Source organism: Oryctolagus cuniculus, chromosome 5, assembly GCF_964237555.1.
Source record: "Oryctolagus cuniculus chromosome 5, mOryCun1.1, whole genome shotgun sequence".
Taxonomy (NCBI): domain Eukaryota; kingdom Metazoa; phylum Chordata; class Mammalia; order Lagomorpha; family Leporidae; genus Oryctolagus; species Oryctolagus cuniculus.
The window spans coordinates 151,866,980-151,881,342 of NC_091436.1; the positions used below are offsets into that span (position 1 = coordinate 151,866,980).

The 14,363-nt window shown below is 46.5% G+C and overlaps 1 protein-coding gene across 5 annotated transcripts in view; it reads right to left on the reverse strand.

Annotated features, from left to right (window-relative positions):
- GPLD1 (glycosylphosphatidylinositol specific phospholipase D1) overlaps positions 1 to 14,363 on the reverse strand; it is a 63,103-nt gene that overhangs the window by 40,828 nt on the left and 7,912 nt on the right. For all 5 annotated transcript variants that reach the window (XM_008262504.4, XM_051855000.2, XM_008262505.4 and 2 more), the window contains exons 3-8: positions 14,249 to 14,304; positions 5,199 to 5,277; positions 3,025 to 3,122; positions 2,526 to 2,636; positions 1,670 to 1,718; positions 976 to 1,030 (exon numbers count right to left, since the gene is read on the reverse strand). In XM_008262504.4, coding sequence (XP_008260726.2) covers positions 976 to 1,030; positions 1,670 to 1,718; positions 2,526 to 2,636; positions 3,025 to 3,122; positions 5,199 to 5,277; positions 14,249 to 14,304 — 448 coding nt within the window. The remainder of the gene's footprint in view (positions 1 to 975; positions 1,031 to 1,669; positions 1,719 to 2,525; positions 2,637 to 3,024; positions 3,123 to 5,198; positions 5,278 to 14,248; positions 14,305 to 14,363) is intronic.

Here is a 14,363-nt window from a genome sequence, read left to right on the forward strand (position 1 = left end):
GGGCAAAGAGTGTGATTAGAGCCGGCGCCGTGGCTCAATAGGCTAATCCTCCACCTTGCGGCGCCGGCACACCGGGTTCTAGTCCCGGTCGGGGCGCCGGATTCTGTCCCGGTTGCCCCTCTTCCAGGCCAGCTCTCTGCTATGGCCCGGGAGTGCAGTGGAGGAAGGCCCAGGTGCTTGGGCCCTGCACCCCATGGGAGACCAGGAAAAGCACCTGGATCCTGGCTCCTGCCATCGGATCAGCGCGGTGCGCCGGCTGCAGCGGCGGCCATTGGAGGGTGAACCAACGGCAAAGGAAGACCTTTCTCTCTCTGTCTCTCTCTCTCACTGTCCACTCTGCCTATCAAAAATTAAAAAAAAAAAAAAAAAAGAGTGTGATTATATATATATACACACACATACATACACACACACACACACACACACGTTACACCACAATAAGGAAACCCTGTCATTTGCAGAAACATGAATGAAGCTGTATAACATTATGCTAAGTGAAATCAAAAAGTCATAGAGACATAAGTATCTCCTGACTTCATTCATATGTGGAGTTTTTTAAAAAGTTCATCTAGAGAACAGAAAGGTGATTACCAGGGCAGGGGCAAGTTAAGGGGAAGAAGTGGAGAGGGGTTGGTCAACAGGTACCCAGCTGCAGTGAAATGGGAGTTCTACTGCTCTACTGCACAGCTGGGTGATGATATTTAACCATGACATACTGTGTATTTCAAAATAGCTGCAAGAGATGACTTTGAACATTCTCACAAAGATACAATAAGGGCAATTAGCATCCCCTTCAACTCACTTATCTGCTCATTACACGCCGCACACATGTATTGAAATACCACATTCTATCCCACAAACGTATACAACTATGTGTCCTTTAAAGAACACTTTAAACATTTACAAATGCAGAAGAGTGTGTTGTAAGTTACATTTTCTAAGGAAAAGGATCGAAGTCCCACACATGGCTCTTACCAGCGTCGTGCCAGGTAATTAAAATTAAACTCAAACTGGCTCAATACATCTCCACCTACAGTGAGAAAAATGTTGACATTGGATGGATGAGTGACAAACACAGCATGCTACGTCCAACACAGCTCTCATAAACCAGATTACTAGCTCTTCACTTCATTGTGTTTCTGTTTGCTGTTTTAGGTTCAAATACACCTCTAAGAAAAAGCAATCTTTTAAAAATGTTAGCTAGTAAAGCATAGGAATTAATAAAGAATCCATATAAACAAAGGCAATATTTTTGTATCTTAAGACAGACCATAAAGATTTTTAAATACATCTCATTCTAAACCTAGTTTGTGTAAAGGTAACTTCCTAATAGAAAAAAATGATAGAGTTTAGCAATTTAAAGACAAAATATTAAATTAAGAGACACTAGCTAGAATTTTAATTCAATATAAAAAGTAAAGTGTTTCTACAATTATGATACAATCATTAAATGTCGAATTTTTTTAAACAAAAAACAGACGCAACTTTCTAGGAATACATCTGTTACATGAGGGATGCATGTACTCTAAATGAACTGTAATATTCAAACAGATACTATAGGCTACCAGCAAAACATTTCAAAAAAACATTTAAAGTTCAATAGTGATTTCATTGTATGTGAAGTAAAACCATCCCAGGGGAAAATTTGGCAGATATAAACAAACAGTACCAAAATCACCAGCCGAATGAGCCTTGGGGTAGGAGCCATGAAAGTCAATCTGAGGAAGAAAGAGAATCATGTGTAGATCGCAGACAACGGCCCGGCCCTCTCCCACACCCAGCACCCGGGGTGCCGACAGCCTAACGGGGTGGGGCGCTGGAGAGGCACGCTAAACGCTCGCAGGTTTCAAGCTAACATTTTACAAGTTAAAAAACACTTTACCCAAAAGTGATATTCACCCATGAGTTGGCTGATACTTAAACTACTCTGGGCGGTTGTGCCTCCCAGGTACACAAAAATCTCCAATTCCTTGGGTTCTTCTGTCGAAGTTCAGACCGGGACCAGATTTTATATACACTCTATTCTAACGGAATTAACACTAGTTACCAACCAGAAGGGCCTCCCAGAAGTTCAAGATAACAAATTTCCGTTTCATTAAAAAGCACGTGCATTCAGAGAATTACAAAGAAAAATAAAAACAGAATAAAGGGGAGTTTTACTTTTAAACAGAACCGAGTGGCAAGTGTTCCTAAGCTTATGAAGACACAGACCTTGAATAAAACATACAACCTATCAAATATTGCCAGGGACTTTAAAAGCAGCACACCTACCACCTCTTTGCATGGACATCAGTTGTCTGCTCCCATGGATGATCTTAACCCAGGGGCAAGCGGACTACAAGGATGAATGGAAGAGATGGAATTCTAGCCAACCATGGCTTCAGGCAAGCAGTCTTGTTCCCACAAGTGACACCTGCTTTCTGAAGAACCTAGCATTTTCCTTGGTTTCAAAGGAGCCCGTTTTTGAGCTTGAGAAGGACAGCACCACTCCCGCACAGCCATCAGCCATGAAGCCATGAACTCACGTCTCCCATTGTCCTCAGGAACCCCTGCTCAATGCCCAGGCTATGCCAGCTCACATCTGCCACCATGTGGGAGGTGATTCCAAACAAGAAAGCGACCAACTTCTCCGTGTCCTGCCAAGCAAGCAGATCAGAGGCCACCGACATGTGAGGGGTTATTTTCCAACAACAAGAACTCTGCAGACATTTTCATAAACGCAATTTCATCTCCCTTGAGACTTGACAAACTACTAGAGGCAAGTACATTGCAGTTTAGTTACCAAAAACTACAGAGGACATGTTGTAATGTTTTGCAGTACCCTGGGAGTACGTTCAGGTTAATTACTACTGGACCGAGTGGCATACCCCAACTTTCATTTTTTTAATAACATAGTGAAGAGTCAATTAGCCACCTGCTATAACCCAAGCCCTGCATTTAACAGCCTCTCAGAGTCGGGGAGAAGTCCGAGCACAGTAAATTAGGCACAAAACAGGAGCTGGCAGGACCAGGGCCGTCACCTACCTTCTCCCAGGGAAAGGGGTAGTTCTCGTGGATATAATGGATGCTCGCGTTGAGGAACGGTGTCCAGTGGGTGCTCTCAGACACGTCATGGAACTTTCCTGACAGAACAAAAGCAGGGCTCCGAGTTCTTCCATAAAAATTAGGACCTCCACCAAACCCACCCCAGCACCACCCGCTATGCCGCTCTCTCTCAGTGCCCTTTTCTTCCAAGCCCTTGGGATGTCCACGGGGAGCCCCGGAGCAGGCGAGCCAGCCATGACTCTGGGACGGGTATGGCCCTGGTGGATGCCAAGGGTGCTACAGTGGAAGAGATGAGAGCCTGCGCTGCTAGGGTTACCTGTGGCCAGGTGAGCGCGTTCCCATGTCTGTGCCCTAAGACTAAGTTTAGATTTCTTTTGTGTTCTTTGTTTTTATTGTCGTTGTTGTTGTATTTTGTTTTGATTACATCTCTTGGGACTAGAGTTTGGCCAGGAGGTTGGGACACCAGCCAGCAAAGCCACTGCCTTTAAGGCTCAAGGTCCCAAGCCAAGGCCTGCCAGGCCTGCTTCTGATCCTGTTTAGACCAGTTGTCCTTGTTACTGTAATTACAGACTGCAATCCAACTGGTGAGGATCTGGTACAGAAGTAGAGCTTTTCCTTTGGCCACTAAGTATCTGAGAAAGTTAAGCGTTTTCAAAAGCTGCAGTAAAAGGGAATTGCCAATGGGAAAAAAGATTAATGAATTATACACACTTGAGATGAAGGTGAATTTAACAACATCTGGGAGGATTCGGTGTTTAGTGACCACAAGGGACTCCTGTATTGTATCTTTCCAGTCACTTCCTCTGTCAATCACACACTGGTCTTACCTTTCACATCACACAGCAAAGTGCCTATTGCTTTATAAAATCATGAGAAACATCAGCTTGCCCGACTTCTCCACTCAGAACTTTGACCATTGTGTGTTGTGTCTGTGTCTAGAAGTGGCATACATTAAGCAATGTTTCTCAAATTTAACAGATGAACAAATTATTTTGCTTTCTTTTGTATGTCTCAAGGGACTGTTCAAACATCAAGATAATACAGCCCCCATGAATATGGTTTGGAAAATGCTAAAAACTAGAATCTGTTAGAAAGACAACTACGAAATGTAGGCAAAACAATAGGATAGTTAACAAAGAAGAAAACAACAACAACAAAAAAAAATCCTATGGCTATGAGAAAAGTATGAAAGCTTAGAAGCCTGGGATCCTAAACAACCACCCTCAAGAGTTGATCAACTGAATGTACTCAGCTGACGACCCCAACACCAGAAATGCTCCCAAGGTGACCCTGCGCTGGACGGCTTCCATCACCTCTCCAGATCCCTCCGTCTGGGGACCAAGGACACCTGCTACAACTGGCTTCTTGGTCCTCTTTGCTGGGTTGCGTTTGGCCAATGGGGAGAGTGAACAGGAACTCAGAGGAAAGGAAGAGTGAAGTTGGGGTGCTTGGTCTCAGCGCCCCTTCTGTGGGGTCGTGGTGGGTGGCTGCATGCCTGGGCGGAGGGCCCTGTTCCTAATGAGCAGTCTTCTCCATGTAGATCTCTCTCTGGCCACAGCTCCAAGAATCACTGGCCTCCTGCATTACCTTTTGCAATTCCTTATGTCCATCCACACCTTAATACCCCATAAATTGTGCAGCTTGAAGATCTGCCTTCTGTGGCCTGCTGGGGCCCTGGCTGGTATAACCCACGGGCCCACTTTACAGAGTACGCTACCTTAGATTTGCAGAACACTGGCCTGAACCCATACCCTCATGCCAACAACAACCCGGTGAGGAGGCGAGGCAGTCAACATCATCGCTGCCTTGCAGCAAAGGGAACCGAGATTCTGGATGAAAGGAGCTTTGCAAGGTCACTGCTAAGAACCTGGATGGAAGAACAGAAAGCCACTCCTTCCTGTCTTTTGTGAGATGTTTTCCCTTATGCCACAAAGTAGTAAATCAAGTAAGGACACTCGGACCAGCTTTCACCAAACACTAAAACTTTCCGAGTATCTGCACTTAGGCAGGTAAGTTTTCACCACACGGAAAATCCAACTATGTGGACAACATCACTGATCAAAGTAATGGAAAACCGTGTTGTATACACTTTTAGACAATAACCCTCCCTATTCACCGAGAGCAGGTGGTTCGACTGCAGAGTGTCATCTCACCTCCTTTGCAGATGCTGGGGTAGAAGCAATCAGGAAACACACTTCCCGCCTGATATGCATCCAGGTGCTCTAGAAGTAGCTGGGGAGAGGGAAACACAGGGCTCAGGGAGCAAGGTCAACAGCCTGGGAAATGCAGGCCCCATTGACTTCCGTCGATCGGACGCCAGGACTACAGGCGTGCTAACAGAATGCAGGCGAGAAGGCAGGCCCAAGTACGTAAGTGATAAAAATTCACTTGGTGTCCAAAATAACACACTAGAATATGTAACTCCAGCTTCTTCATACCAAACAGACTAATTAGGAAGTAGCTAAAATCACCTTCTTAAATTGTATCCCTTTCATTTTCTCTGTCCACCCAGTAGAAGGGGATTTCCTTAATGCTATTTCTCTGACCCAGAGCTGTTGATGAGCTTGTCAATGACCCACAGTGAAGTGAGAAAAGTACAGCTGCACATGAGGGCTTCCGAGAGTTCATGAACACATTATCTTTAATGTGTCTTTTTAATTTCATGTATGTAGATATGCAACCTCTATATGTACATACCCCTTTATAGTTGCCACCTGTGATTCACTCCAAGATTATGTCCTTGTGCTTTTTGGAGAGTTACAAAACTTTTTTTAAAAATTCATTTATCTGAGAAGCAGAGCTACAGACAGAGAAAGATAGAGGTCTTCCATCCACTGGTTCAATCCCCAAGTGGCTGCAATAGCCGAAGATGGACCAATCTGGAGCCAGGAGCTTCTTCCCGGTCTCTTATGTGGGTGCAGGGGCCCAAGCACTTGGGCCATCTTCTACTCCTTTCCCAGGCACGTTAGCAGGGAGCTGGATTGGAAGAGGAGCAGCCGGAACTTGAACCAGTGTCTATACGGGATGCCAGTGCCAAAGGCAGGGGCTTAACCTACTATGGCATAGCACCAGCCCCATCCTTTCCTTTTAAAAAAATTACTTTATTGGGTTTAAATTTGAGGTAGTACTTTTAATTTACAGTATAATCGAAATCTTAAAGGCTTTCCTTGTAAAAGGATGTGAGAAGAGGTGTGGGGAGCAACTGGGAGCAACTTGGACTAGACTGTTACTGGAATTAAGACTTATTTTATGCATCTGCTCTCCCACAATATGGCGCTGAGAAGGGAGGAAACAGCTTCTACACAGCTGCCTCCAGTTCAACCAATAAACTGTAGGACCTGCTCCTGATTGGAGGAGAGCAGCGTACTCGGCGTGTGGGTAGCAGAGTTGGGATTGGTGGAAGAGGACTATAAAGGAGGAGAGAGACAACATGCACCAGGGAACATCTATCTGAAGGAACACCTGTGCAGCACCCGAGAGAGCCGGCCGGCGGTGTGCCACTCCCCCACGGAAGTGGGGAAAGTGGCAGGGGGAACCGCCCTTCCACAGAGGTGGAAGGGATGGTAGCCAACCTGGGAAGAACCAGCAGCAAACCCGGGGAGGGCCGAGCAGACAAAAGAACAGTGCAGGGTCCTGTGTCATTCCTCCGCGAAGACCGGGGGCGGGGGGGGGGGGGACATAATGGTGCCGTGACTCGGATAGGAAGCCTAGGCAGGGTTTAGTGTCGTTCCTCCACGAAGAGGGGGAGCGACAAAGAGGGGATTTCTCTGGAATGTCTTCCCTGGCTGACTGGTCCCGTCTGTCCCACCCTGGCACCGCATGCCTCTCGGTACAGCCTCTACAGGCCAGAAGACGATGACCCAAGGCCATTGCAGCCCAGCCTCCACCGTGACTCAACTCCCCGAGTCCCCCCAAGCAAGCAGGACATCCGGTCTGCTAGAGCATCCTGGCACAGGGGACAGAGCTCCTGAGGCACAGTCAACAAGGTGGCCCTTCGTTTTTCAAATGCCATGCAAGACCACTGGACCTGGAGCTGGCAATGGGCCAGGTCGTCCATCTATGTAGAGGCCACGGGTCCATCACAGGCCTCTTCCACGTGTAGTCCTGGGAGTTCCCTCTGGCCATTCCACCAGCTCTCAATCTGTACAGAGTCAACTCTGTCATTCTTGGTGGTAAGCCCTTCTCTGCCTATGTGACCAGAGGGGTTTCCAGGATCTGCCAAACTCTAATAGATGTAACATGGCCAAAGTCAATACAATTCTTTTTTCCTAATTATGACTTGCTAGTAATGTAAGCTGTACATGGTTTTTGTTTCATTTTTCCAACGAGCACCCCATGACCCTCCTTCTGGGGACAGACCCACTTTCTCCAGGGGCACCCCTGCCAGGCTGACCAGGTAGAGCTGACCCCCAAGCTAGTGGGCAGCAGCTCCACCCCACCCACTGTCTAGCTCAGGTATGGACACATGACCAAGGCTAGCTCAGTTAGCCTCTTCCAAGACGCACTCCCCCGAGGTGGGTAGGGAACAAGGGGGGAGACACCCTCTTCCACTTGGGACAGTTAACTCTGAGGTGGAGCCCTGGGATGGTGGGTGCCTGCCCATGAAGAAGTGGGGCACCACCTAGAACTCCAGGTCTAGCTCTACTGCAGGGCTGTCATTTCCATAAATCAACAAATTGATTTACATTCAATTTGTTCTGCAATCTGAGTCGGACTTTTGTCACTTTAAGATAATAATTAACTTGGCTGGACATTTGCTTTACCAGTCACTGTTCTGAGCACTTTCTATGCTGACCTGTTGACTTTGAACCCCTCACAGAGTGGGTACAAGATTCAACAGAAAACAATTTCGCAAACTGTGAGGAATACACATGCAGAACACTCGGGACACTGCCAGGGAAAACAATACCACAGGAGAATGTATCCCTCAGTGGTCAGAGTGTATTTTTAAGCTATAGAAATAAAAATGATACCATATTGCGACCAAAAAAGCAGGAATCCATGAAACAGAATGACAAGTACAAAACCAGACTGAGTGGACATACAACCTAGTGCCTGACAGAGATGCACAACGCATGGAGTAACTGACAAATGGCATTGGTGTAACCCAAAGCAACAATCACACCATTGGCACAGGTTGCCAGATGCTCCGTGCAGGCGACACTGATGGGAAGTCAACATTACCACCAACAAGTTACTATCCTTTGTGCCAAAGTACATGCAAGATGAATTAGGAAGTGACGTGTCCAAGATTGGAGCCATTGATTTAATAAGAAACTGGAGTGAATAACTGTAAAAGACATAGGCAAGTAGCATCCTGTAAGAGAATGGTCCCCTTAAAGATTTTAACATTTCTGTATGGAAAACTCCAAAAACAAATTTAAAGGAAAACAGCTGGGGCCAGCACTGTGGCTTAGTGAGTTAAGCATGCACCTGTGGTGCATCCCATAGGGGCACTGGTTCATGTCCCAGCTGCTTCACTTCTGATCCAGCTCCCCACTGATGGCCTGGGCAAACAGTAGAAGATGGCCCAGGTGCCCGAGTCCCTGCACCTATGCCAGAGACCCAGAAGCAGCTCCGACCATTGTGGCCATTTGGGGAGTGAACCAGTGGATGGAAAACCTCTCTGCCTCTCAAGCAAATAAATCCTTACCAAAAAAAAAAAAAAGCCAACTATAAGAATAAATTAGTAGGCTAATTACTAATATTTTAATAAATAAGGCAGTCTTAACTCTTCAGGATAACTGTTGTAATACAAAAATGAACAAAAGACATAGGCAATTCACAGAAGAAGTGATAGAAATGGGAAACAAACACTCCAGAATAGTCTTAACCCCAGTAGTAACTAAAATACCAGTTAATCCTGTAATAAAATGTCAATATTACCTACTAAATTGGCAAAGACAAAAAAGAATAAAAACTAAGTCTAAGAGCAAATCTGAAGGTACTTTAAGAAATTTAACATGAGCATTTAAGGCTATTACCTTTAGCTAGAATATATTTGGGGCTCCATGCACAGTTCCTGGTCCATAACTCCCAGTGTAAGCCACAGAAACTAGAATTTTCTTCCCCAAGGCAGGTCTTAACAACCCTCATCTTCCCCTGTCTTGGTGCTGGCCATAAAGAAATTCACTGATCCAGCTAGTTTGATAGGTGATCCTAAGACCCCATTCCAGAACAGATCCCACCCTACTCAAGGGAGAGGAGGAGGCAGAGGCGGAGGGAGGAGTGCTGTACGGAGAAACCAAGGAGAACCTGAACAGAGGGGCCTTGCTGTGTTCTCCCACTCGGTCTTGGGGTCGGATCATTCACCTTTTGTCCAATCACACGTTGGCACAGATATCCATGCTTCAGTCATGCCTTGTGATGAGACGTTTCCATAACAACCCCCAAGGATGGGGCTCAGAGCGCCGAGCACTGGAGGCTACAGGAAAGTGACTAAGAGCTCACCACATGCGGGGAGGTGGTGCACCCCAGCTCCACCAGGACAGAAGCTCCTGGACTCGGGCCCTTCCTCACCCGATGTTACCCTTCACCTGGCACTGACCTATATACTTCCTAATGAACCGGCAACTCTTAGCGTTTCCCAGAGTTCTGTGAGCCACTCTAACACTAACTGGATCTGAGGAAGGAAGGGCCGGCGCCGTGGCTAGTAGGCTAAGCCTCAGCCTGCGGCACGGATATCCCCACACGGGCAGCGGTTTGAGTCCTGTCTGCTCCACTTCCAATCCAGCTCCCCGCTAGTGGGCCTGGGAAAGCAGCAGAAGACAGCCCAAGTGCTCAGGCCCCTGCACCCCAAAAAGAGAGCTCTTGGTTTTGGAAAGGCCCAACTCCAACCATTGTGACCATTTGGGGATTGAACCAGCAGACAGATGGAAGACCTGTCTCTCCCTCTCTGTAACTCTGCATCTCAAATAAGTCTTCTGAAAAAAAGCCGGTGCCGTGGCTCAATAGGTTAATCCTCCGCCTTGCGGCGCCGGCACACAGGGTTCTAGTCCCAGTTGCCCCTCTTCCAGGCCAGCTCTCTGCTGTGGCCTGGGAGTGCAGTGGAGGATGGCCCAAGTGCTTGGGCCCTGCACCCCATGGGAGACCAGGAGAAGCACCTGGCTTCTGCCATCGGATCAGCGTGGTGCACCGGCCGCAGTGCGCCGGCCGCGGCGGCCATTGGAGGGTGAACCAACAGCAAAGGAAGACCTTTCTCTCTCTCTCTCACTGTCCACTCTGCCTGTCAAAAATAAATAAAAATAAAAAAACTGAGGAAAGAGTTTTGGTTGGTGGAGCAGAAGCTCCAGAAGCCTGGACTTGAAACCCGGGCTGAAATGGGGGCAGTCCTGGGCCTGAGCCCCCCACCTAGGGGAGGTGGCCCCCGAGAACCCCGGTGCTGTCCACTGCAGAAGTGACTGTTGGATTACTAGTAGGGAGGAGTCTCCACACTGGGATCCCAGTCGTCTACGTCACTGTGGTTTGAGAACAGAGGAGAAATTAGTTTTTCTTATACTCTTCCACATCATATACACGTCTTCCATTTGTCGGTCATTTTCATTTGTTTCTGGACAAAATGGATTAAGCCAACCATGCCAGGGCTGATAGTAATGGCCAAGAAATGGATTACATGCTATAAGTCAACTGAAAATAGATCTTAGTTAAAAAAAAAAGGGGGGGGGGAATAGGAGGGAGGAAGAAGGGTGGGAAGGCAGGTAGTGTAGGGGAAAAAAAACCCACTATATTCAAGTTAGATCTTTGAAATGCATGAAAGTTTATATACTTTAAGTAAAAGGTTTCTAGGTAAAGCAAAAATGTGTAGTCTTCAAAAAAAGAAATTGTTTACATCAAGTCAACTAAGCGTGTAAGTAAATGTGTTGATAATCAGGGAAGCCAGGTCCCTTTTGGAGAAAGGGGTTAAACAGAAGGATATGGAGAACACTAGATTAAATCCTGGGGTGTTGTATTTTCTTATGAATGTATGGCTTTATCCATACAGAGAGACAGGAAGTGAACTTGAAGCCAAATCTGGGACAATTTCAGCATCAAGATAAACAGTAATGTATCATAAGCCACTGAATAAAAGAGGATTCCATGAATATAATACCAATATGTAAAAGTTAGAGAAATGAAACTACCATACAGCAGAATGCCAGCTAACAAATGTAGAAAGAATGTGGGGATGAGATAAACCGTAACAAATAATTATATCATGCAAAAAAAAAAAAGACATGAATGCTGAGACTAGGAGAAATTTGACAACAGGATATATAAAAATGCTTCTATGAATAATTATGGGATAGCTTGAAATTTTTCATAGGTAGAGTTCTAATACAATAATATTCTCCCCCATCCTCCCTCTTCCTTAAGTTTTTGAAGTAACATTTTTAATTAACATTATAGTCAAGGGCTTAATGCTCCATTAAATCAGGAGATCAAGTAGTTAAATAATCTAATAGAAAGTCTCAGAAATAGAAGGCATTAAAAGAAACTGAAAGTCATCGAAAATTACTCTCACCAGAAGTGAGACAGATTGTCACTGCACGCCTTTTGATGTTACAAGAAGGCAGCATCATTTGCATGTCCTCTAAGATCCTGCCAAAAGTCTAACTTTCGCGGGAGCCTACTCATGAGGAAACATTAGGCAAAACCACGTTATGATCCATTTTACAGAGTAACAGGAGATGGTAGATTAGATAGAAGACGCAGCGAGCATACCAGCCAGCCAGGGCCAGCACTGTGGGTAAAGCTGCCACCTGTAACAACCACATCCCACATGAGCGCTGGCTGCTCCACTTCCAATCCAGTTCCCTGTTGATGGCCCAAGTGCTTGGGCCTCTGCACCCACATGGGAGACCCGGAAGGAGCACCTGGCTTTGCAGGCATTTGGGGAATGAACAAGAGGATAGAAAACCTGTTTTTCCCTCTCAAACCTTGAAAAAAAAAATTATTCTGGGGTTTTTCATCTATTGACCAGGAAAGATATCTTGGTAACATTAACTGAAAGAAAGCAAGTTATCAGATGGTGTGTAAAGCGCATGTTTTATTAATGGAGAGGAGGGAGTGCTAGTAACTGCAAAGAGTATGCCTGGAGGCCAGTGCCATGGCTCACTTGGCTAATCCTCCGCCTGCGGCGCCGGCACCCTGGATTCTAGTCCCGGTTGGGGCGCCGGATTCTGTCCCGGTTGCCCCTCTTCCAGGCCAGCTCTCTGCTGTGGCCCGGGAAGGCAGTGTGGGATGGCCCAGGTGCTTGGGCCCTGCACCCCATGGGAGACCAGGAGAAGCACCTGGCTCCTGGCTTCAGATCGGTGCAGTGCTGGCCATGGCAGCCATTTGGGGGGGTGAACCAACAGAAGGAAGACCTTTCTCTCTGTGTCTAACTCTGCCTGTCCAAAAAAAGAAAAAAAAAAGTATGCCTGGAGTGATATAAAAACAAGATATTAATACTGTATCAGTTACCACTGACTGGTGTTGTATGATGAGCTTCTGTCAGTTTTATAGTTAAAACACACTGGACAGAGACAACCGGCCGAGAAAACCGGCCAAGGCATGGTCACTGCTGACTTCAGACTGCACCTACCACACTGTCATCCTTGCAGACAGGGAGGGACAATCGGGGCAGTGACAGCCACTAATAGGAGCTCAGCGTGGTTCCCAGTTCTCCCAAGTTAATAAGCTGCTTTTTCTGAGCTTTACGCAACGTTCGTATTAAGTTGGTTAGTGTACGCTGGAGTCTTTGACGCAGCCACCTCTGCATGATCCCTGACCCCACCAAACGCCGGCCCTCAACGTGCAGACCTTGCCTGGACTCCACCCGCCCATGGGGCTCTGGACAGCCAGCGGGCCGCCTTTAGGCCACTGCCCCCTGTCATCTCAGTCCCAATCCAGAGCTCCCCAAGAGACAGGATGTAGCCGAGAGAGAGGGAAGCGACCAAGCCACCCCAGATGGAGATAGTCAAAGTCCCTTTTCAAAGCGTGACGATCCATTATCTCCAAATGTCTAAGTTGCAAGGAGACATGTAAGGACTCAAAGACACTTGGCCATTTCCAATGATGACCACATGGAGAGGGATGTCGGAGTCCATTAGCATGGTTTAAACACATCACTAATACAAGCTTGGATGCTTCTATGGGGGGCGGGAGGGGGTGAACACCGCACATACTCACGATTGACCATTTTCATGATGAATTGGGCCTATTCCTGCTAATCCTCCCTTCTCGGCATACTTTGTCAAGGTCAATCAGATCTAAATGCTCTTTTCCTGCAGGGCTGGTTACATTGTTTCAACTTGCTTGCCTGCCTGCCTGCCAAACAGTTCAATGTGCTTTGAGGAAGTGGTAGATTCCTGTTATCTTGTCCCGCTTTCGACACTGGATTGTCCCATAACAACCCAATCCAATTCAGGTCTCATGAGAGAACGTTAACTGCTCTCAAACATCAGGACAGGTCTTTTCCCAACATTTTATTGGCTGTGTAATTGGAAATAATGCTAGGATCTGAATGGACTGGCATAAAGGAGGGTCAAGGTGAGCCAACAGGTTGTCCTACCAAGAATTATACCACTACCCAAAGATATCCTTCTCTTGGTGAGGTCCTTTGTGTACCACACAGTGACGGACTGGACCCTCATTTCAAGAGTAACTTCTCAAAACAAAAAATCCCATTTAAAAAAATTCCTTCTTCCCTTGGTGATGTGGCCTAGAAGGTTAAGCCTCTGCCTGTGGCACCAGCATCCCATATGGGCACCAGTTCGAGGTCCAGCTCCCTGCTATTGGCCTGGCAAAGCAGTGCAAGATGGTCCAGGTGATTGGGCCCCTGCACCCATGTGGGAGACCAGGAAGAAGCGCCTGGCTTTGGATCAGCCCTGTTCCACCACCGCAGGCATCTGGAGAGTGAACCAGAGGATGGAGGATGATCTCTCTGCCTCTGTCTATTAACTCTGCCTCTCAAATAGATCTTTAAAAAAAATCCTTCTTAGATGTTTCAAATTATGCTCATAGTTAACCAATTGCATCTAAAATATTTAGTATTAAACTTTAAAGATCTACATTTTATATGTAAAATGTTCAGGTAGCATCTGGAGGTGCAGACAACTTAACTATTATCCATGCTCTATAGAGATAGAAAAGTTGCTTGTAAAATTGAACACTTGTTAGAATCTTTCTCAGGACTACCAAGAGAACAACGCCCAAGAAACTGAAGAAAAGTTAAGCTTTATACCTTCTTGTAGTTAACACGGCCATCTGGAAGGTGGAAGAACTCCAGAGCTCTGTGTCCTGAGAAAATAAATATGTCGATCAGTACAGGTCAACCACAACTGGAAGCAGAACTTGTT